This window comes from Panulirus ornatus, chromosome 8, assembly GCF_036320965.1.
Source record: "Panulirus ornatus isolate Po-2019 chromosome 8, ASM3632096v1, whole genome shotgun sequence".
Lineage (NCBI taxonomy): Eukaryota > Metazoa > Arthropoda > Malacostraca > Decapoda > Palinuridae > Panulirus > Panulirus ornatus.
In genome coordinates, this window is record NC_092231.1 from 44934307 (window position 1) to 44957341 (window position 23035).

The following is a 23035-nucleotide window of genomic DNA, read 5'->3' on the forward strand; positions in this document are numbered from 1 at the left end:
TGTGGTGTGAGGTGGTTTGATCGAGTAAGTAACGTAAGGGTGAGAGAGATGTGTGGAAATAAAAAGAGCGTGGTTGAGAGCAGAAGAGGGTGTTTTGAAATGGTTTGGGCACATGGAGAGGAAAGTGAGGAAAGTGAGGAAGTGAGGAGAGTGAGGAAAGATTGACCAAGAGGATTTATGTGTCGGAGGTGGAGGGTACAAGGAGAAGTGGGAGACCAAATTGGAGGTGGAAAGATGGAGTGAAAAAGATTTTGTGTGATCGGGGCCTGAACATGCAGGAGGGTGAAAGGAGGGCAAAGAATAGAGTGAATTGGAGCGATGTGGTATACCGGGGTTGACGTGCTGTCAGTGGATTGAATCAAGGCATGTGTATGGGGGTGGGTTGGGCCATTTCTTTCGTCTGTTTCCTTGCACTACCTCGCAAACGCGGGAGACAGCGACAAAGTAAAAAAAAAAAATATATATATATATATATATGAGTCAGTCGTTGTTCGCTGATGATACAGCGCTGGTGGCTGATTCATGTGAGAAACTGCAGAAGCTGGTGACTGAGTTTGGTAAAGTGTGTGGAAGAAGAAAGTTAAGAGTAAATGTGAATAAGAGTAAGGTTATTAGGTACAGTAGGGTTGAGGGTCAAGTCAATTGGGAGGTGAGTCTGAATGGAGAAAAACTGGAGGAAGTGAAGTGTTTTAGATATCTGGAAGTGGATCTGGCAGCGGATGGAACCATGGAAGCGGAAGTGGATCATAGGGTGGGGAAGGGGGCGAAAATTCTGGGAGCCTTGAAGAATGTGTGGAAGTCGAGAACATTATCTCGGAAAGCAAAAATGGGTATGTTTGAAGGAATAGTGGTTCCAACAATGTTGTATGGTTGCGAGGCGTGGGCTATGGATAGAGTTGTGCGCAGGAGGATGGATGTGCTGGAAATGAGATGTTTGAGGACAATGTGTGGTGTGAGGTGGTTTGATCGAGTGAGTAACGTAAGGGTAAGAGAGATGTGTGGAAATAAAAAGAGCGTGGTTGAGAGAGCAGAAGAGGGTGTTTTGAAATGGTTTGGGCACGTGGAGAGAATGAGTGAGGAAAGATTGACCAAGAGGATATATGTGTCGGAGGTGGAGGGAACGAGGAGAAGAGGGAGACCAAATTGGAGGTGGAAGGATGGAGTGAAAAAGATTTTGTGGATCGGGGCCTGAACATGCAGGAGGGTGAAAGGAAGGCAAGGAATAGAGTGAATTGGAGCGATGTGGTATACCGGGGTTGACGTGCTGTCAGTGGATTGAATCAGGGCATATGAAGCGTCTGGGGTAAACCATTGAAAGTTGTGTAGGTATGTATATTTGCGTGTGTGGACGTATGTATATACATGTGTATGGGGGTGTGTTGGGCCATTTCTTTCGTCTGTTTCCTTGCGCTACCTCGCAAACGCGGGAGACAGCGACAAAGCAAAAAATATATATAGCCAGCCTCTCAACATATATATATATATATATATATATATATATATATATATATATATATATATATATATATATATATAACAATATGAAGAGGCAATGTTAAAAGTGAAGAAAGTGTGCTAGAAATTATTTTTGTTATAAGCTGTACAGTAGTTTTTGTATATGTTTCACTTATGGTGACAGGTAGCGTGAGGTCATTAGGTTAACCAGGGCATATGAAGTAGTCAGTCAGGGAGTAGTATCTGAGGCTCGTCTGTGTATGATAACCACTAGCTTCAGTGTACATAAGAGTTAGAGTGAGGATGTGTGCAAATGAGGTCATTGTTTACACAGGAGATTCTTAATGGTACATTACTAAAGCAGGAGAACCAGTTAGTTATGAAAAACTGTGTTTAGAACCCACATCATATAATCCAAAACACTCTTTAAAGGTTATAATATGTTCAGACTAGTCTGTAGCCCATCTCTCTAAAATGCACAAAGATCCAAAATCATCACATTGCTATGTTCCAAGGGTTTCTATAAGTAATGTAAGAAGGCAGAAAAATATTTACGTAAGTTGTCACTAGATGAAATTAAGGATGGAAATTTTTTTTTATGTTGAAGGCTCAAGGCATGGACAAAATCCAAATCAAGTACAGACCTTATTTGAATTTTTTTTTTTTTTTTGGTTTGTCACTGTCTCCCGCGTTTGCGAGGTAGCGCAAGGAAACAGATGAAAGAAATGGCCCAACCCACCCCCATACACATGTATATACGTATGTCCACACACGCAAATATACATACCTACACAGCTTTCCATGGTTCACACCAGACGCTTCACATGCCCTGATTCAATCCACTGACAGCACGTCAACCCCGGTATACCACATCGCTCCAATTCACTGTATTCCTTGCCCTCCTTTCACCCTCCTGCATGTTCAGGCCCCAATCACTCAAAATCTTTTTCACTCCATCTTTCCACCTCCAATTTGGTCTCCCACTTCTCCTCGTTCCCTCCACCTCCAACACATATATCCTCTTGGTCAATCTTTCCTCACTCATTCTCTCCATGTGACCAAACCATTTCAAAACACCCTCTTCTGCTCTCTCAACCACACTCTTTTTATTTCCACACATCTCTCTTACCCTTACATTACTTACTCGATCAAACCACCTCACACCACACATTGTCCTCAAACATCTCATTTCCAGCACATCCATCCTCCTGCGCACAAGTCTATCCATAGCCCACGCCTCGCAACCATACAACATTGTTGGAACCACTATTCCTTCAAACATACCCATTTTTGCTTTCCGAGATAATGTTCTCGACTTCCACACATTCTTCAAGGCTCCCAGGATTTTCGCCCCCTCCCTAACCCTATGATCTACTTTCGCTTCCATGGTTCCATCCGCTGCCAGATCCACTCCCAGATATCTAAAACACTTTACTTCCTCCAGTTTTTCTCCATTCAAACTTACCTCCCAATTGACTTGACCCTCAACCCTACTGTACCTAATTACCTTGCTCTTATTCACATTTACTCTTAACTTTATTCTTTCACACACTTTACCAAACTCAGTCACCAGCTTTTGCAGTTTCTCACATGAATCAGCCACCAGCGCTGTATCATCAGCGAACAACAACTGACTCACTTCCCAAGGTCTCTCATCCCCAACAGACTTCATACTTGCCCCTCTTTCCAAAACTCTTGCATTTACCTCCCTAACAACCCCATCCATAAACAAATTAAAAAACCATGGAGACATCACACACCCCTGCCGCAAACCTACATTCACTGAGAACCAATGACTTTCCTCTCTTCCTACACGTACACATGCCTTACATCCTCGATAAAAACTTTTCACTTATTTGAAATATAGAGAGAATTATGAAAGGGAAAAAGAAGACAAAGGAAAGTATTTAAAAATTTTCGAGGAAGGGAAGACCTGTCTTTTAAAATGTGCCAGGTCATAGTTATTGGAAAGACATGAGAAGGCAGAGAGTTCTAGAGCTTCTAAGCGTAGGGAAAGAAAATTATCAAAATGGTCCACCCTTCAGTAGCCGACGACCAGCTTGCTAAGTATTGCATGGTCTAGCTAGTGGTGAGGAGCACACAAGCAGCCAGCTCTTCAGATCAAAAGCCAAAGTAATATCTATGGAAGAGGGAAAGTGAACCAGCATTGCAGTATAGGGCAAGAGGATCAAGTTTGCCTGAAACATTTTAGATGCTGGACTGCTTTTGACTCAACTTTGTAAGTAAGGAAGCAGAACTAGAACCACCCCAGATGTGAGAGCAGTACTCCATACAAGGACGAATGAATCCTTTGTATAAACAGAGCAACTATTCAAAAGAAAAGAAGTTTTGATATCTAAACAGGACATCCAGTTTCTTAGAAGCAGCCTTAGCTATTCCCATACTGTGGAATTTCCAAGAAACTGAGTCTTGGAGGCATTAAACTTAACTAGATTTTGTCTGTTCCACTGATATATCCTGTTCAAGTTTGAGTTTATTGAGGAGGCTATTTCAAGATGAGATGCAGATTGAGTGAGAGAAGGAGCAGAATTGAAGGCTGTGGATGAATGCTGAATTGAATCGTCAGCATATAAGGGCATTTAACTATTTGTGGAGGAGAGGAATTTGTTGAATAAAAGGAAAAAAAGTGTAGTAAATTATTTGTGGTGAAGGTTAGTATGATTCCTCAGGTATATATGTGGCATACCAGTCCTCTGTTCTTAACTCTACCTTGCTAACGCAGGAGATAGTGAATAGTATGAAAAAAAACATGAGATGTGGGCACAGATGGCCAACGAAGAGAAACTATCATTCATATAAATGATATGGCATGCCCAATGATTATCCTCTACATATCCCACAATCTTTCCTTACATCATGATCACCAGCACTGCCATCATCATCCAAACATTTTACCTCATAATCTTTCAGCTTAACTTCATGTTGTAGTCATAAGTGTTTGCATCATATCATTTCCCTTTTTCTCTACCACCGATTATTCACATGTTGCTTATCATAAGACAAAGAGGATTAATGAATTTATTGTATCTTTCATTGCCACAATCATGATGGTTAGACAGCTGTGAACTCCCTGGGCATTGGACTGGTGACTGGTGGACTGCAGATGAGGAATACACCATCACTGGTAACAACTTTGGCAAAACCATTTGCACAGTATCCTTAGGCAACAAGTTTCTCATGAAAGAGTAAGTGCTAAGTTATGTGTCTTTAAGTGTGCAAAAAGATAAAAAATGAATGAGAATAAAGTTACATAAAAAGGACAGTGACTAAAAATGTAGATTTTCTAAATATGTATCTTTTGAACTTAAAATTTTAGACAGTGACTAAAAATGTAGATTTTCTAGATATGTATCTTTTGAACTGTATAGTTTATTAAAGTTTATATTCCAAACTGGGAAGCATATCAGCTTAGTGATTATGAATTATGATATGTATCCTTTGGTTTCTTCCACTAAGATAATCTTCTATCCATTAAAGGAGTCTTCCCTTATTCCTGCCTGGGGATCCAGCTTTTTGATCAGCCTCCTGTGCAGTTCAAGGTCAAATGCTTTTTGTCAATTCAGGAACAAACTATCCACCATGCCTTCTTATTTGTCCAACACTGAGCTCGCTTTCTCATATAGATCTAAGAGGTTTATGACACATGACAGTCCTTTCCAGAAACTGTTTCCTCTCATTACATAAATTTTTCCTTTGCAGGAAGTCATCCATTTGTTTTTTGGTCATCTTTTCCTGTACTTTACAGACTAAACTCATCATAGAGAATGGTCTATTGTTCCATGCCTATTCCTGGTCTCCTGGTATGGGTTTTACCCTTTTCCATTCCTTTAGCACTTCGCCTTTCTCCAGCGACTATTTGAACAGTATTTCAAGAGGTGTATCATGTGAATTTGTATGTTTCTTTAGGAAATGTGGTCTGATTTCATTGAGACCATTGACAATAAGAGCTTTGTAAGAGTGAAGTCCTTTTGGTATTCTCTTAATGTCTTTTTTAGATATCCCAGTGCTTTCTAAGAGCTTCTCCCCATTCTCTATCATTTTTGGTGAGGCTGCAGTCTCCCACATTGAAAATGCTTTTGAACTTTTCATTTAGCATTTCACATATCCTGTATAATTCTTCACTCTCAGTCCTAAGCTTGACTAGCTGTTCTTTAATTAACAATTCACTTTTGATGAATTTAAGGAAAAGTTTTGAATTTTCTGACTTGTTCACGTATTCTTTTCCAAGTTTTTCTGTTTGTTAAAGTGCCATGCTTGTACCTTGCTCGTTTTTATCCTACAAAATGTTGACTGACTTGACTGGATTGCTTCCTATATCTTTACCAGAGCATATCTCCAAGCTCCATTGATTTTTGCCATCTTTTATTGAAGAATTCTTCCCTCTTTCTTAACCTTCCCTCCATATTTGAGGCTAGAGGTACCCACACTCTTACTCCTTCAATGTAAATTTGATAGAACCCTTCAAAATAGTGACCAGGAACCTGGTTGCTGAAATTCATCTCTCAAATTATGATACTGTAGAAGTTGTTAAGTTGTATGTAGTTTCCATGATTAAATCTCCTCTTTAAGTTTTGTCTTATCCCTGCCCTTTTAATTTCCTCTTTACCAAGTAATCAGTCTCAAGAATTACATGGCTCCTTTTTCCAAATTGTGTATCATATATGATATTCTCAACATCCACACTAGTATATGTGGAAATAAGATCTCGTAATGATGGTTTGTCAGCCCCTTTCATCCTAGTAAATTCAGTGACATGCTGGTATAGGAAAGTTTCCTGTATACATTCTAAGACGTCTTTCTCTGGGATTCCCTGTCACCATGAGAATCCTAATTCCATGTCTATCTCCCTGTTTATCTCTTTATACTTGAAGTCCCCCAATATCAGTACAGGTACACCACCAAATTTCTGGCAGTTGATGGTTTGGCACCTTCTTTAGTTGGGATAAAATTATGTGAGGGAACTTGAAATTACCGCGGCCACCAGACTAGTTTACTGGGCAGTCACAGATGACATTGTGTGTAGGGCGCACTTATTTACATTCTTTACACTGCACTTGTTGATGGTGATACTGCATACTGCAATTCTATGAGATTCTTAGCTTATTTTGCTTAAATTTAACCCTAGCTATGGCTTCTAAGACATATGACAGTGTTAATCGTGGTGTCAAACATAAATACCCGTCCATATCAATCCTAGATAAAGTAAACGTTGAAAAAGATGGACTGTGGTGTTTCGATGCATAAGCTGTGTGACATCTACACTATTGGTTCATCAACTGTTTATGATATAAAGAAGCAAAGGGAGAAAATATTGAAAGTTTATGCAGACAGCGATTCCAAGAAGTAAATGACAATTAGAAAAACTATGAAAGATGGTAAGAGTACTGAGCACGATCGAGTGATGATGGAATGGTTTCAACAGCGTCAGAGTGATGGAGTGGACTTGTCAGGTAGAATGATAATGGACCAGGCTAAGTTGTCCCATAAAGAACTTAAATTACAACATGAGCGTGACTGTAGTGAAGGATGGCTTCAAAGATTCAAGAAGCATCGTGGAATTTTCATGAATAAAGTGTGCAGAAAAAAGTAGTCTGCAAACCACGAAGGAGCTGCCGAGTATGTGGATGAATTTGTGAAACTCTTAGCTGACAAGCACCTCAGTCCTGAGCAGGTGTATAATGCAGACGAAACTGCATTATTCTGGTGATTCACACCGAGGAAAACACTAACAACAGAAGACAAAGAAAACCCCACAAGATTCAAATGATCTAAGGACTGACTTACCATCTTAGGGTGCTCAAACATTTAATAATTGTTTGATATAGATATCTAGCAGTCCATGGTATACTTTAGACACATGGGAGATGTATGATTAGTGGTTTAGAGGTATTTATTTTATTTATTTATTTTGCTTTGTCGCTGTCTCCCACGTTAGCAAGGTAGCGCAAGGAAACAGACGAAAGAATGGCCCAACCCACCCACATACACAAGTATATACATACACGTCCACACACGCAAATATACATACCTATACATCTCAATGTATACATATATATACACACACAGACATATACATATATACACATGTACATAATTCATACTGTCTGCCTTTATTTATTCCCATCGCCACCTCGCCACACATGGAATAACAACCCCCTTCTCCCTCATGTGTGCGAGGTAGCGCTAGGAAAAGACAACAAAGGCCACATTCGTTCACACTCAGTCTCTAGCTGTCATGTAATAATGCACCAAAACCACAGCTCCCTTTCCACATCCAGGCCCCACAGAACTTTCCATGGTTTACCCCAGACACTTCACATGCCCTGATTCAATCCATTGACAGCACGTCGACCCCGGTATACCACATCGTTCCAATTCACTCTATTCCTTGCACGCCTTTCACCCTCCTGCATGTTCAGGCCCCGATCACTCAAAATCTTTTTCACTCCATCTTTCCACCTCCAATTTGGTCTCCCACTTCTCCTCGTTCCCTCCACCTCTGACACATATATCCTCTTGGTCAATCTTTCCTCACTCATTCTCTCCATGTGACCAAACCATTTCAAAACACCCTCTTCTGCTCTCTCAACCACACTCTTTTTATTTCCACACATCTCTCTTACCCTATTATTACTTACTCGATCAAACCACCTCACACCACATGTCCTCAAACATCTCATTTCCAGCACATCCACCCTCCTGCACACAACTCTGTCCATAGCCCACGCCTTGCAACCATACAACATTGTTGGAACCACTATTCCTTCAAACATACCCATTTTTGCTTTCCGAGATAATGTTCTCAACTTACACACATTCTTCAAGGCTCCCAGAATTCTCACCCCCTCCCCCACCCTATGATTCACTTCCGCTTCCATGGTTCCATCCGCTGCCAGATTCACTCCCAGATATCTAAAACACTTTACTTCCTCCAGTTTTTCCCCATTCAAACTTACCTCCCAATTGACTTGACCCTCTACCCTACTGTACCTAATAACCTTGCTCTTATTCACACTTACTCTCAGCTTTCTTCTTTCACACACTTTACCAAACTCAGTCACCAGCTTCTGCAGTTTCTCACACGAATCAGCCACCAGCGCTGTGTCCTTGATGCTACCTTGCTAATGCAGGAAATGGTGATTATGTATGAAAAAAGACATTCATAAAATGCCAGGTAGATTGTTGAGTGTTTTGTTATAGTTTGTGAGTACAGTAAACCCTCAAGTTAACAGACCCCAATTTAATGGGTTTTGGATTTAATGGACCAGCCAAATAATACTACATTAATTAGTGACGATTTTAAAGAATATTGAAAAAATAGAAAATAAACACTGCACCATGTGCATTTCATATTGCGTTTGTTTTTTGTAGCTTGTGGTATACTTGCTTTGTTTTGGTCTCAGTCAGCCTCAAGCTATCATGTGATCAGGTTGTATACAGAGAATTATGACTTTATTTATCAATTGATTTTGTAGTCCTTACAGTTCAAAAAGGCATCAAGTGATAGAGGACTTAAAAGAAAGCGTTTAAATTGTATATTGTATTTGAAAATGGCCCATAGGTTACATTCAAAATCACGGACTTTTGGCATTAATGAACACACCCCCTCCCCAATTAGTCCATTAAATTAAGGGTTTACTGTACTTATGGTAAGATATCATTGGAACCATGTATATTGTATGAATATAGATCCCTCAGTTGCTGAGAGAGAGAGAGAGAGAGAGAGAGAGAGAGAGAGAGGACAAGAACTCACTGAGGGGGTTTACTTGATTTTTTTCAGTATTATAATGTATGAAGATGTTCAGCAAGTGCTTTATACAGTTTTATTTATTATATCACAGTCTAATGGAGAGCTATATATTTACAGAAAAAGTGACTGCCACACCTGCTTTATCATAAGAGAGAAACATCACAACATACTTCACTTCAGAAAATGTAAGTGGTTGGCACCTATTGGCAAAAAGAGTTTTATGTACAGTCTTCACAAAAAAATATGACAATTACCATTTAAGATTAGGCTTTCATGAGTTAGGTGTAATTTCTAAAACAAATCCTGTCACTTCCCTATAGTGGAGATAGTCTGTTGGCATGTTGCAGTCTAAGAAATCAAATGGCACAATTTGCTACCTCAGTTACCCCTTTATTTTGAAAATGGAAGAACACAGCTTTTGACTAATGTCCCTATGTTAAATAATATTTTTGCTATTTCATTTCTGAATGATATTTTTCGTCTACCTGTAACTAACCATGGGTCCTAAGAAGTTAACCCTGGAAAAAAAAAAAAAATTCTTTCTTGGAAGCAGGAAATTATGTCTACAAGTGAGATTTTAAGATGTCACTTCATCTAGAAATTTTTTCCCTCTATTGTCATCCCTTCCCAAAAGCTGGGTTAGTGTAGTAAGTATGTCAAGTATATTAAGATTTATCTCATAGCCTTTTGTATTTGGAATCAAAAAACTAAAATTCCATTCTCTGGTTTGGTGACTTGGTAGGATGCAGGGAATGTTATGCTGTAATTGGTTGGTAATGAACATCTCTGAGTATGTGACTTCATATCCTGTGATAGGACCACCTTTTGTCTTGGTGGATAGTAGAGATGTCTACTTGCCTAGAATCAGCACATTCCAGCATACCTTGTCAATAAGATAAGATTGCACTTAGTTTTGTTATGAAAATTATCCGTTGTTTATACCATAACTAGATGTCCCAGTATTCAATTTAGAATGGCTGTGTGTGGTGCATGATGTACTGTGATTGGGCAACTTTTTTTCTCAATGGGGATGTTTACTTCTCACCCAGAGTCAGTACAATCCAAAGTACATCGGTAATAAGATGAAACTGCTCTTCATTTTGTTTGGAAAATCAACCATAGTGCTTATGCCACACATAGATGTCTTAAAAATCTGTTCGAAAGAGGGAAGTTTGAAAGTTATAATGGTATAAACACATTTTCATTTCTCTTACTCTTTTCTAATTTTTGCTATGAGTGCCTTATCACTATGAATAGCATTTAGGAGATACCCTTGATTAGGGTATGCACTTGCCTTTGACATCTCAGCTTGAAAGAATAAGAAGTGTGTGGCAAAAAGAATTAAGTGATGTGAATAGGATGCAAGTTGCATCATCTCTGATATCCTACCAAGACTACATGATGGCATGTAAGAATACTAAGAAATAAGAGCCGTTACCAATGAAGTAATAAATCATGGCCCTTTTTATACCTCTTATTTATCTTGAATTATGTATATGCTTGAAGTTATTTTGATTTTGATGGAAAAAGTAAGAGCATTTTCAATGTCTTTTCTTATTATGGATGGCAGGTAGTTTGAAGATCATTTTGTAAAAATGATTGTTGATATATTTGAATTACATCTTTGGTGTTGCCAGATTTTGCCTACTTAAAATTACACCAATAGTGAAATGTCAACTTTGCCAAGGCTGTATCATTAAAGGTAACTCTTATCAAAGAACTTCATACTTCAAATGAGCCCATCATTTTCCTTCTGCTAAAAGTACCATAACCTTATGCCACAGAAGCTTCTGGAAAGAACCCTGGATAACACCAGGGCTCTTTCTTAGAAATTGGTCATGGAGCAGTGATGAATAGATGATTAGAATAATTCACATCTATTATGATCACTAGTTATTTTCCCATCTTTAAATACCCAAGACCCCTTTGTGGATGGATCATAGTGTTACTCCAAGACCCCCTCTCCAGGGGCTCTTGCTGCTCTGTGCCACACTGCATCTAGTTGCTGGGATAGGTTGGATTCCTTGAAGCAAGAAGAATTGTACTGTTTTGTCAACTGACAATCATACAACCTCACCAGAGTAACCTGAAGTAGACAGTCTAGCAATACCTTACTGTCAGTATGAGTGAATATGTATAATGTATTGATGAAACGACTTAACCATAGCAGGCACTAGATGTGTAGTACCATTTCATATAAGATTTAAAGATTTACTATTTTGATTTTTCAATGTTAGGAGGTCAAGAACATTTCTAAGCTGTGACTTTACATTGTTGATTAGGTCATATTCCCACAGCTTCATGTACAGAATCAGAAGACTTGAACACAGTGTGCTCCTTGATAGAAAATGATGATCCTGTTATCATAATGGTGCGCAAGAATTCTTATGTTACTTGCCCATTCACTGGCTCTCGATCCTTCACCTACCAGTTACAGCATGAAGAATGCAGTCAAAGACCCTCCAAGCTTACATCCTTGAACAATGATACAAGACTTTTGTTTTCATACAACCCATGTCTAGATCAGGCTGATCCAAATGTTCAGCCCTACCATGAGTGTAAGTATTCTCTGGAACTCTATCGTTAGTAAGTGCAGAAACTTTGTACTGTATTTGTATCCTTGTAGAAAATTTTATTGCAGATGAATTACTATGATTTTTGCCAGAATAGATAATATATATGTGTACTACATGTCAAACAGTTCCATCTTATCATTTTTGTATCTATACTTTGGTGGCATTCTTTTACATTGCAGCTAGATATGTTGATTGTGTGGCCAGATGGAGCGAAAATTCCACCCACTTTTTAATTGGGAAGCTGGAAAAGCTTCTCAACTTAGAAGAGCAGTATCACTGTTATGCATACGAGGAGGTGATGAATGAAGACCATATATACCGAATGAGTCAGAGAGGATCTGAAATATGTGGATATTTAGGACAAAGCTCTGATGTAACTTACAAGGTGTTTGGTCAATCAAAAGGTAACATATTATTTCTTTACTTTGTATAATGAAAAAATTGATAATGATGATGATATAAAGAAGGTAGTAGGTAACATTTGGCTTGTAACTTTGATCCATACTGGTTTTTACTTTCATGTACATAATTCTGAGTAAGGATGATATAAATGTAGTATATGACATGCTTCCTAGAATGAATTTGTCATATTTAGTTGTGAAAACTGAATATTCAGTTTGGCATTGTGCTGGAATAGAAATTGATTCACCACACACTATTCCATACTCTATCATGTCACAGTAAGGGGCAAAATATGATTGAATAATGAGAAACAATACTTGGTTTCATATTTTTTTTGCTGAAAATTGTGGTGTGTAGATAAGATATTCCTTTTATTCACCCCTGTTTGAGATACAGTAAATATAGCTTTGGGTATAAGTGTATAGATATGATGTAAGGATGAAAACTTGAAGAATAAATAGTTAAAAACTAGATAATTAAATAGTTAAAGACTAATGAATGTTAAAACATTTATTTTTTGCCTCAATACTTTCAAGTAATTTAGTATACATAGGTTTGTTATAGACTGGCACATTTGAAGCATAAAGTTTTTCAGGCAAAGGTACAGAGGTACTCAGATTACAGTTTTTAATCACTTAAACTGCTTGCATCATCCCTTTTTCCTTCTGTTGTTTGGTTTGCCCTTTTTCTTGTCTCATATGGGCCTGGCTTTTGTGAGGAATGCTGTTCATCAATGGAATCTTTTACAAAATATAAGAAATTGTGTGTGAAAATATTCAATCAGGCATTAAGAAATGTTTTTTGATGAAAGTTTTTTCCAGATCAGTGAGCAAAACATATGAGGCAACATAGAATGAAATATGTAAATGAATTATTTTAAGGAGTGAAAATACAGGTTTTTTAGAAGTTGCACAGGAATATTGCATACTAAATTATGCACTAGAGTGTAGGTTGTGTTGGTAAGCCATGATTCTTAAAAGGGTGAACATATGTAAAGCCTGAAATCTAATGCAATGATCTTTGATTCTCACCCATATACTGAAAAAGAGGTCCTTAAATTCAGATGAATATAGCTTTTCAAAATCCTGTAACCATTGGCATGATGAATTTTGCATTTCAACAGCACCTGGGCCACCACTAATTGAAGAAACTGAAGCTAGTAGGCAAGTAGTGGTGGGTGAATCCATAAAACTGACATGCACTAGTAGTGGTGGATTTCCTCCAGCAACACTTAAGTGGTTTAGGGATAATGAGGAACTGCCTTCAGAGACTCAGCAGATGGAGGGTACCTCAAAAGCTTATCTTGATATTGTGGTGGATGAGGCAGACAGAACAGCAGAGTACCATTGTCAAGCTTCCAACTTTGCTACACCCATCCCACTCAATACTAGTACTAACCTAACCTTCCGTAGAGGTTTGTATCCGCATAAAGCAAAAGTGATCATTTTTATTTAGCTGTTTTCTTGTAAAGTGCTTCACTCTGCCCAAAAATATATGTGATACCTAAACTTAGTGTAATGTTCTGAATATATGGCCCTGAGCATTTTGTGTTGCTTACATTGCTTATATTGAGAATTAATTTCATAAGTTAGTTGCATTGTTGTGAAGTGGCTCACTATGCCCAGAAATATAGTCCTTTTAGATAATTCTTTTCTTTCACCCTTTCACTATGTGCTCTGTACAATAGACAGGGTCTTTAATATTTGTCCATTTTGTACTGTACATTATACTTTTTGCTTCATTTTTTCTTTTTTTAGGATGTTGCACATAAATCTAATGTAGTGCTTGAAGGATATTCCCCCCGGCATATTGTGTTGTGGGAAGCTCATAATTCCTAGACTCTGTTAACTCTGCTGATGATGACAGTGTAGACTCAGCAGCTGTACCCAACCTCCTACCCAACCATATGACTCACTTTAACCCCTTGATTCTATTTGCTGCCAAGTCCACTTTCAGATACCAAAAGCACTTCACTTCTTCCAAGTCTCACCCAAAGTTACACCTAACCTTAACATACTTTTGTTCACATCTACTCCCAAATTCCTTATTTCACACTCCTTCAAACTCAGATACTATCTGTTGGAGTTTTTCGAGTCTACTGCCAGAGCCAATGTTATGTGCAAGCATAAATTCACTCGCCTTTCAGCCCCACTCCAACCCCTAGCATACTGTAGACCCACTCCTTGCTCCAAGACTCACACATTTACTTCCCTCACCATCCTATTCATGAATAGACTAACATCCTTAATGACATTACAGACCCTTGGTGTAAACCCACCACGAGAATACTTATCCCCAGTTCCAACTTACATGGACACCTTACTCTCCTGGTAAAAATCCTTTCTGCATGTAGTAGCTCTCCAATCACACCATGTATCTCAACATTTAGTAGCTTTCCTACCACACCATGTATTTATAACACTTTCCACAAGGCTTCTTGTCATTTGCTTTCTTAAGGTCCATAGACATATACAAATCCCTCTCTTTCTTTAAGTATTTTTCACATAAATTTTTCAAAGCAGATACCTGGTCCTCACATCTTCTACAACTCCTGAAGCTACATTGCTTCTCCCCAGTTTGATACTCTGTGCTTACCACTAACCCCTCAGTCACCACTCTCCCAAACACATTACAAGGTATATTCAGCAGGTAGGTTTCACTGTAAACTGAGCTTTCACTCTTGCACCTCATGTCCATATATAAGGGCACTGTACATGCATTCTGCCAGCCCTTTTCTCACCTTAGACCAATTAGCAAATCTGTCAACCCCTTTCTCAAGAAACTCAACTGGAATCCCACCCAATTCTGCCACACATCTTTTGCAAGGCACCTCCTTTTTCACTAAACCATTCACCTGTGCTCACCTGCTTTTATTCAAATACATCACATTTACCATGTTATCTAATACAGTTAAAAGGCAGTGTTCTATAAATTAGTAGGGCAGCAAGTGTATCTCAGGGAGTTGAGAGTCTCTGTTCCTCTTGCTATCCTGTAAAGTTGGGGCTTTGTATCTTAGCTTTGCAATTATTCGCTATAAAAGAGGCATATTTCCTCAGATAGGAGCATCATTCCTGTACTTGTTTCTGATAAAAGTTGCAGATTTATATGAGAGACAGAGATGACTGAAATATATTTATAGTAGAATGAAAATTGTAGATAGATTTAGAAAGTGATGATTATACATTATATTTGTGAGAGGCAGTGTCACCCTTGAGTGAAAGAGAATGAAGGATGTAATAATCAGGCCTGAAAGATGATGCCGATGATTCTGTAAGAGAAGTTGTGGAGTTGTTGATGAAGTATGAACGTTTTGAAAAGATGTTAGATTGCAAGAATTAATTGTTGTTAAGTTAGAGAGTGAAAGTTTGGTAATGTGTGTAATAGTTGCAATGCATCATATAATCACAGAGAAAAGGAGACTAAGGACTCTCTATGGAGATATATTGAAATAGGAAAAAAGATATAGAGACAGGGGGCAAAATGATGTTATGAGTGACTGGAACAGATGGGTAAGGGACGGAGTGGAGGAACACCTACCTTCCTATGAGTGCCAATGATGATATTTTACCGTGGTGGCAGGGCTAGTGTGTTGTGCTTACCACTTGATTTGTATGTTGATGAACAAATTTACTCTCAACCTCTACACCTCATCCTCTCAATTGTGTTACTTGATTTTTTTTTTTTTTATTATACTTTGTCGCTGTCTCCCGCGTTTGCGAGGTAGCGCAAGGAAACAGACGAAAGAAATGGCCCAACCCCCCCCCCATACACATGTATATACATACGTCCACACACGCAAATATACATACCTACACAGCTTTCCATGGTTTACCCCAGACGCTTCACATGCCTTGATTCAATCCACTGACAGCACGTCAACCCCGGTATACCACATCGCTCCAATTCACTCTATTCCTTGCCCTCCTTTCACCCTCCTGCATGTTCAGGCCCCGATCACACAAAATCTTTTTCACTCCATCTTTCCACCTCCAGTTTGGTCTCCCTCTTCTCCTCGTTCCCTCCACCTCCGACACATATATCCTCTTGGTCAATCTTTCCTCACTCATCCTCTCCATGTGCCCAAACCACTTCAAAACACCCTCTTCTGCTCTCTCAACCACGCTCTTTTTATTTCCACACATCTCTCTTACACTTGCGTTACTCACTCGATCAAACCACCTCACACCACACATTGTCCTCAAACATCTCATTTCCAGCACATCCATCCTCCTGCGCACAAGTCTATCCATAGCCCACGCCTCGCAACCATACAACATTGTTGGAACCACTATTCCTTCAAACATACCCATTTTTGCTTTCCGAGATAATGTTCTCGACTTCCACACATTCTTCAAGGCCCCCAGAATTTTCGCCCCCTCCCCCACCCTATGATCCACTTCCGCTTCCATGGTTCCATCCGCTGCCAGATCCACTCCCAGATATCTAAAACACTTCACTTCCTCCGGTTTTTCTCCATTCAAACTCACCTCCCAATTGACTTGACCCTCAACCCTACTGTACCTAATAACCTTGCTCTTATTCACATTCACTCTTAACTTTCTTCTTCCACACACTTTACCAAACTCAGTCCCCAGCTTCTGCAGTTTCTCACATGAATCAGCCACCAGCGCTGTATCATCAGCGAACAACAACTGACTCACTTCCCAAGCTCTCTCATCCCCAACAGACTTCATACTTGCCCCTCTTTCCAAAACTCTTGCATTTACCTCCCTAACAACCCCATCCATAAACAAATTAAACAACCATGGAGACATCACACACCCCTGCCGCAAACCTACATTCACTGAGAACCAATCACTTTCCTCTCTTCCTACACGTACACGTGTTACTTGATGTATAATGTTATTCTTTGCAGCAGCTACTCCTCTGGGTTTTTCATGCTTCATTGCCATTTCTTGCATTAGTGAGGTAGTGACAGGAAGATATGCAGAAAGGCCACGTTATTTAGCTGCAAAGAGTAAATGAAAATGATATGCTAGTTTTTGAAAGGGATTGAAGGTCAGATTGTAGATTTGGTTAACATTGCAAAGAGCTGAAAATTGTGGATATTATTATTTTTTGAAAACAATCTTTTCATTATACTTAACCGCTGTTTCCTGCATCAGCAAGGTAGTGCAAGGAAACAGACGAAGAATGCCCCAACCACCCACATACACATATATATACATAAATGCCCATACATGCACATATACATACATATACATTTCAACATATACATACATACACATACAGACATACACATATGTATGCATGTACATATTCATACTTGCTGCCTTCATCCATTCCCATTGCCACCCCACCATGCATGAAATAGCATCCCCACACACCCCTTCCAGCAAGGTAGCGCCAGGAAAAGACAAAAAGGCCACATTCGTTCACACTCAGTCTCTAGCTGTCATGTGTAATGCACCAAAACCACAGCTCCCTTTCCACATCCAGGCCCTACAGACCTTTCCATGGTTTACCCCAGATGCTTCACATGCCCTAGTTCAATCCATTGACAGCAAGTCGACCCCAGTATACCACTCCAATCCTTGCACGCCTTTCACCCTCCTGTATGTTCAAGCCGTGATCTCTCATGCCTTGCAACCATATGATATTGTTGGAACCACTATTCCTTCAAACATACCCATTTTTGCTCTCTGAGATAATGTTCTCGCCTTCCACACATTCTTCAACGCTCCCAGAACCTTCTCCCCCTCCCCCACCCTGTGAATCACTTCCACTTCCATGGTTCCATCTGCTGCTAAATCCACTCCCAGATATCTAAAACACTTCACTTCCTCCAGTTTTTCTCCATTAAAACTTACCTCCCAATTGACTCTCAACTTTCTTCTTTCACACACTTTACCAAATTCAGTCACCAACTTCTACAGTTTCTCACCTGAATCAGACACTAGCACTGTATCATCAGTAAACAACAAATGACTCATTTCCAGAACAGACTGCATACTTGCCCCTCTCTCCAAAAGTCTTGTTTTCACCTCCCTAATCACCCCATCATAAACAAATTACACAACCATGGAGACATCACACACCCCTGCTGCAAACTGACATTCACTGAGAACCAATCACTTTCCTCTATTCCTACTCGTACACATGCCTTATATCCTTGGTAAAAACTTTTCACTGCCTTTAGTAACTTACCTTCCACACCATATACTCATAAAATCTTCCACAAAGCATCTCTGTCAACCTTATCATATCCCTTCTCCAGATCCATAAATGCTACATACAAATCCATCTATTTTTTAAGTATTTCTCTTATACATTCTTCAAAGCAAACACATGATCCACACATCCTGTACCACTTCTGAAACTGCACTGCTCTTCCCTAATCTGATGCTCTGTATATGCCTTGACCTTCTCAATCAATACCCTCTCATATAATTTTCCAGGAATACTCAACAAACTTATACCTTTGTAATTTGAACATTCACCTTTTTCCCCTTTGCCATTGTACAATGGCACTATGCATTCATTCCACCAATCCTAAGGCACTTCACCATGATCCATACGTTGAATATCCTCACCAACCAATCAACAAAACTGTCATCCTCTTTTTTGATAAATTCCACTGCAATGCCTTCCAAACCCACCACCTTGCCGGCTTTTATCTTCTGCAGAGCTTTCACTACCTCTTCTTTGTTTACCAAACCATTCTCCCTGAGCCTTTCACCTAACATACCACCCCCAACCAAAACACCTTATATCTGCCAGTCTATCATCAAACACATTCAACAAACTTTCAAAATACTTGTTCCATCTCACTTCATCACTACTTGTTATTTCCTCCCCATTTGCCCCTTCACTGATGTTCTTATTTGTTCTCTTGTCTTACTCCTGTTATTTACCTTTCAAAATTTCTTTTTATTCCTCCTAAAATTTAATGATACTCTCTCACCCCAGCTCTCATTTGCTCTTTTTCACCTCTTGCACCTTTCTCTTGACCTCCTGCCTCTTTCTTTTATACATCTCCCAATCATTTGCACTACTTCCCTGCAGATATCGTCCAAACGCTTCTCTCTTATCTTTCCCTAACAATCTCACTTCTTCATCCCACCACTCACTACCCTTTCTAATCTGCCCACCTCCCACCTTTCTCATGCCACATGCATCTTTTGTGCAAGCCATCACTGGTTCCTTAAATACATCCCATTCCTCCCCCTTCCGCTTGTGTCCTTTGCTCTCTCCTTTTGCCATTCTACACTCAGTCTCTCATGGTACTTCCTCACACAAGTCTCCTTTCCAAACTCACTCACTCACTCACTCACTCTCACCACTCTATTCTCCCCAACATTCTTCTTTTCTGAAAACCTTTACAAATCTTCACCTTTGCCTCCACAAGATAGTGATCAGACATCCCTCCAGCTGCCACTCTCAGCACATTAACATCCAAAAGTCTCTCTTTTACACACCTGTCAATTAACATGTAATCAAATAATGCCCACTAACCATCTCTCCTACTCACATATATATACTTATGTATATCCCTCTTTTAAAACCAGGTATTTCCAATCACCAGTCTTTTGTCAGCACACAAATTCACAAGCTCTTCCCTGTTTCCATTCACAACACCTTACACCCAATGTTCACCAATTATACCCTCAACTGCCACATTACTCACTTTTGCATTCATATAACCCATCACTATAACCTGGTCTTGTGCATCAAAGCTGCTAACACACTCACCCAGCTGCTCCCAAAACACTTGCCTCTCATGATTTTTCTTCTTATGACCAGGTGCATAGGTACCAATAATCACCCATCTCTCTCCATCTACTTTTAGTTTTACCCACATCAATCTAGAATTTACTTTCTTACACTCTATCACATACTCTCACAACTCCAGCTGCAAGAGTAGTGCTACTCCTTCCCTAGCTCTTGTCCTCTCACCAACCCCTGACTTTACCCCCAAGAAATTCCCAAACCACTCTTCCCCTTTACTCTTGAGCTTCATTTCACTCAGAGTCAAAACATCCAGGTTCCTTTCCTCAAACATACTACTTGTCTCTCCTTTTTCTCATCTAGCTTACATCCACACACATTCAAACACCTCAATCTGAGCCTTCAAGGAGGATGAGCACTCCTCAAATGTCTCCTTCTTGTGTTTCCCCTTTTACAAATTTAGATACAAGGAGGGGGTTGTTTGGATAAATGAGAGTCAGGTTTAGTAAGGATGGTAGTGGGAAAGCTGAAGTTGAAAGAAGAGTCATGCAAAGGAGAAAAATTAAGGGTACATGTGTTGAAATTTTATGATTTAAATAGTAGTAATAACAATACTGAATAGTGCCATAGCATTCTGAGTTACAGTGCTTTGACTTGCAGCATTTTGGACCCTAATTGCATTAGAATTAGGGTCCAGTGTATTGATGTATGATACCATGCTTCAACTTGAGAAAAATTGGAAAAATATTTTTGCTGATAAATTCTTGATGTCTAAAAGGATATTTCTTTTAGTAATGAAGTATTTTATCATACAGGCTGTACCTTTCTAATCCAGCACCATTAGTTTATGAATCTTCCACCAGGATGGGTGGCACTGTTAGCATTACAAAATCTGTTTACATTGCAGCAGAGCTAAGTAACAGTCCTATTGATTTCTTGTATTCAATTTTTTGCTGAAAATAAAAGCGAGAAGTTTAAATTTTGGAAAATTTTGAAAAGTACAAGGAGTACAGAATTAGGCAGTGCTCTTATAAAGTGGTTTAAGCTCCCAAGTAATGAAGGTCTAAGCATTTCTGGGGAGATGTTTATCAAGCAGGCCAAAGTATTTCATAGTATGACTGTGAATATTCACAAGGATGATCACACAATTTTGTGTGGAGACATGGAATTTCAGTAAATAGGGTGTGTGGTGAAAAGCACAGTGCTGACACAGAAGCTTGTAGTGTAAGATTATATTAAAAGAATCAATATAAACTCCAATTCTCTATTAAACCACCAACAGCAATATGTACAGGGTGAGAGAGAGTGTACGAGCTGGCTGCCTGGCTGGGGTTGATGTATCGTGGGCTGTTTGCCTTGACAGTAACAATAGAACAACAATAGAACAAGAGTCAACTAAAGCCAACTACCAGCCTATGGTCGTTCATTACACTGACTACTTGTCACAAAGCTGTGACCAAGTTTGTGAATCAATTTGCACAGTTAGTGGCAGCAGAAAACTTAGCCCCAGAATGAATCTGCCTTATATTGGCATTGTTTATTTATTTATTTATTTTGCTTTGTCGCTGTCTCCCGCGCCTGCGAGGTAGTGCAAGGAAACAGACGAAAGAAATGGCCCAACCCACCCCCACACACATGCACACACACACATCCACACACGCAAACATACACACCCACACATCCCAACGTACACACATATATACACACACAGACACATATACACACATGCACACACTTCACACTGTCTGCCCCTACTCACCCCCATCGCTACCCCGCCACACACGGAATAACATCCCCCTCCCGATGTGGTATAACCATGGTATACCACGTCGATCCAATTCACTGTATTCCTTGCACGCCTTTCACCCTCCTGCATGTTCAGGCCTCGATCACTCAAAATCTTTTTAACTCCATCTTTCCACCTCCAATTTGGTCTCTCACTTCTCCTCGTTCCCTCCACCTCCAACACATATATCCTCTTGGTCAATCTTTCCCCACTCATTCTCTCCATGTGCCCAAACCATTTCAAAACACCCTCTTCTGCACTCTCAACCACGCTCTTTTTATTTCCACACATCTCTCTTACCCTTACATTACTTACTCGATCAAACCACCTCACACCACATATTGTCATCAAACACCTCATTTCCAGCACATCCACCCTCCTGTGCACAACTCTATCCATAGCCCACGCCTCGCAACCATACAACATTGTTGTAACCACTATTCCTTCAAACATAGCCATTTTTGCTTTCGGAGATAATGTTCTCGACTTCCACACATTCTTCGAGGCTCCCAGGATTTTCGCCCCCTCCCCCACCCTATGATTTACTTCCGCTTCCATGGCATTGGCATTGTATGCCACAAAAATCCCTTGTCCAAGATATAGAGGAGTCTCCATCTGGGGATAGTTCTGATGCAATCTGATGTAACAATAAGAACTTTGAAAGATTTAATGGTTGTATTATTTCATGTTTTAAGCTTTGCTCTGCCCTTGATAACATAGCAATATGTATGTGGAATGAGCTGGCAAGACTAGGGGTCTGGCGTATGTTTACATAGAGGATTCCCTTAGGGGTCAGTTTCTGTTTTCTGGCATTGTCTGTGTTCTGGCAATTGCTGGGTCCCAGGTTTGCAGGATTAAAGAGGTTCAACCTGTATTATTTGATTTGTATTCCTCTGAACCGGCAAAATATGTTTGTTTGTGTTCACTGCTGCCCAATTATTTATTGCATACAAAGATCCAAAGTAAGAGAAAGCATTTCAGTATGCCTGATGGGAATGTTAAAAAGATAATCACAAGAGTACAGATAATTTAGAGGGTGATGTAGAGAACCATGGTGCCTCTCCTTGTTCTTCCAAGTGACCTTCAGTCCACCCCATCCCAATCAAGCAGCACCTAAAGCCCTCATCATGTTCCAGTACAGTACCTTTTTCATTAACGTTTCATTATATATTGTGCATATTGCTTAATTACAAAGTGTGGTTATATTTTTTCAGGTACAGTGTGGTCCATCTATAAGGATTTGATTGGGTACATTTTTGGCCAGGAGCATAAAACCCCCTTATAACATAGGTTTCAGTGGTTTGAGTTACAACTGATTTCGACCTGTGACAGGTGTCTAAGAACATAACCTTGTCT

The 23035-nt window shown here is 39.6% G+C and overlaps 1 protein-coding gene across 2 annotated transcripts in view; it reads left to right on the forward strand.

The window, feature by feature from the left end:
* LOC139749926 (uncharacterized) overlaps positions 1–23035 on the forward strand; it is a 342839-nt gene that overhangs the window by 256968 nt on the left and 62836 nt on the right. For both annotated transcript variants that reach the window (XM_071664343.1, XM_071664344.1), the window contains 5 exons: positions 4532–4661; positions 9344–9411; positions 11524–11784; positions 11982–12206; positions 13328–13618. In XM_071664343.1, coding sequence (XP_071520444.1) covers positions 4532–4661; positions 9344–9411; positions 11524–11784; positions 11982–12206; positions 13328–13618 — 975 coding nt within the window. The remainder of the gene's footprint in view (positions 1–4531; positions 4662–9343; positions 9412–11523; positions 11785–11981; positions 12207–13327; positions 13619–23035) is intronic.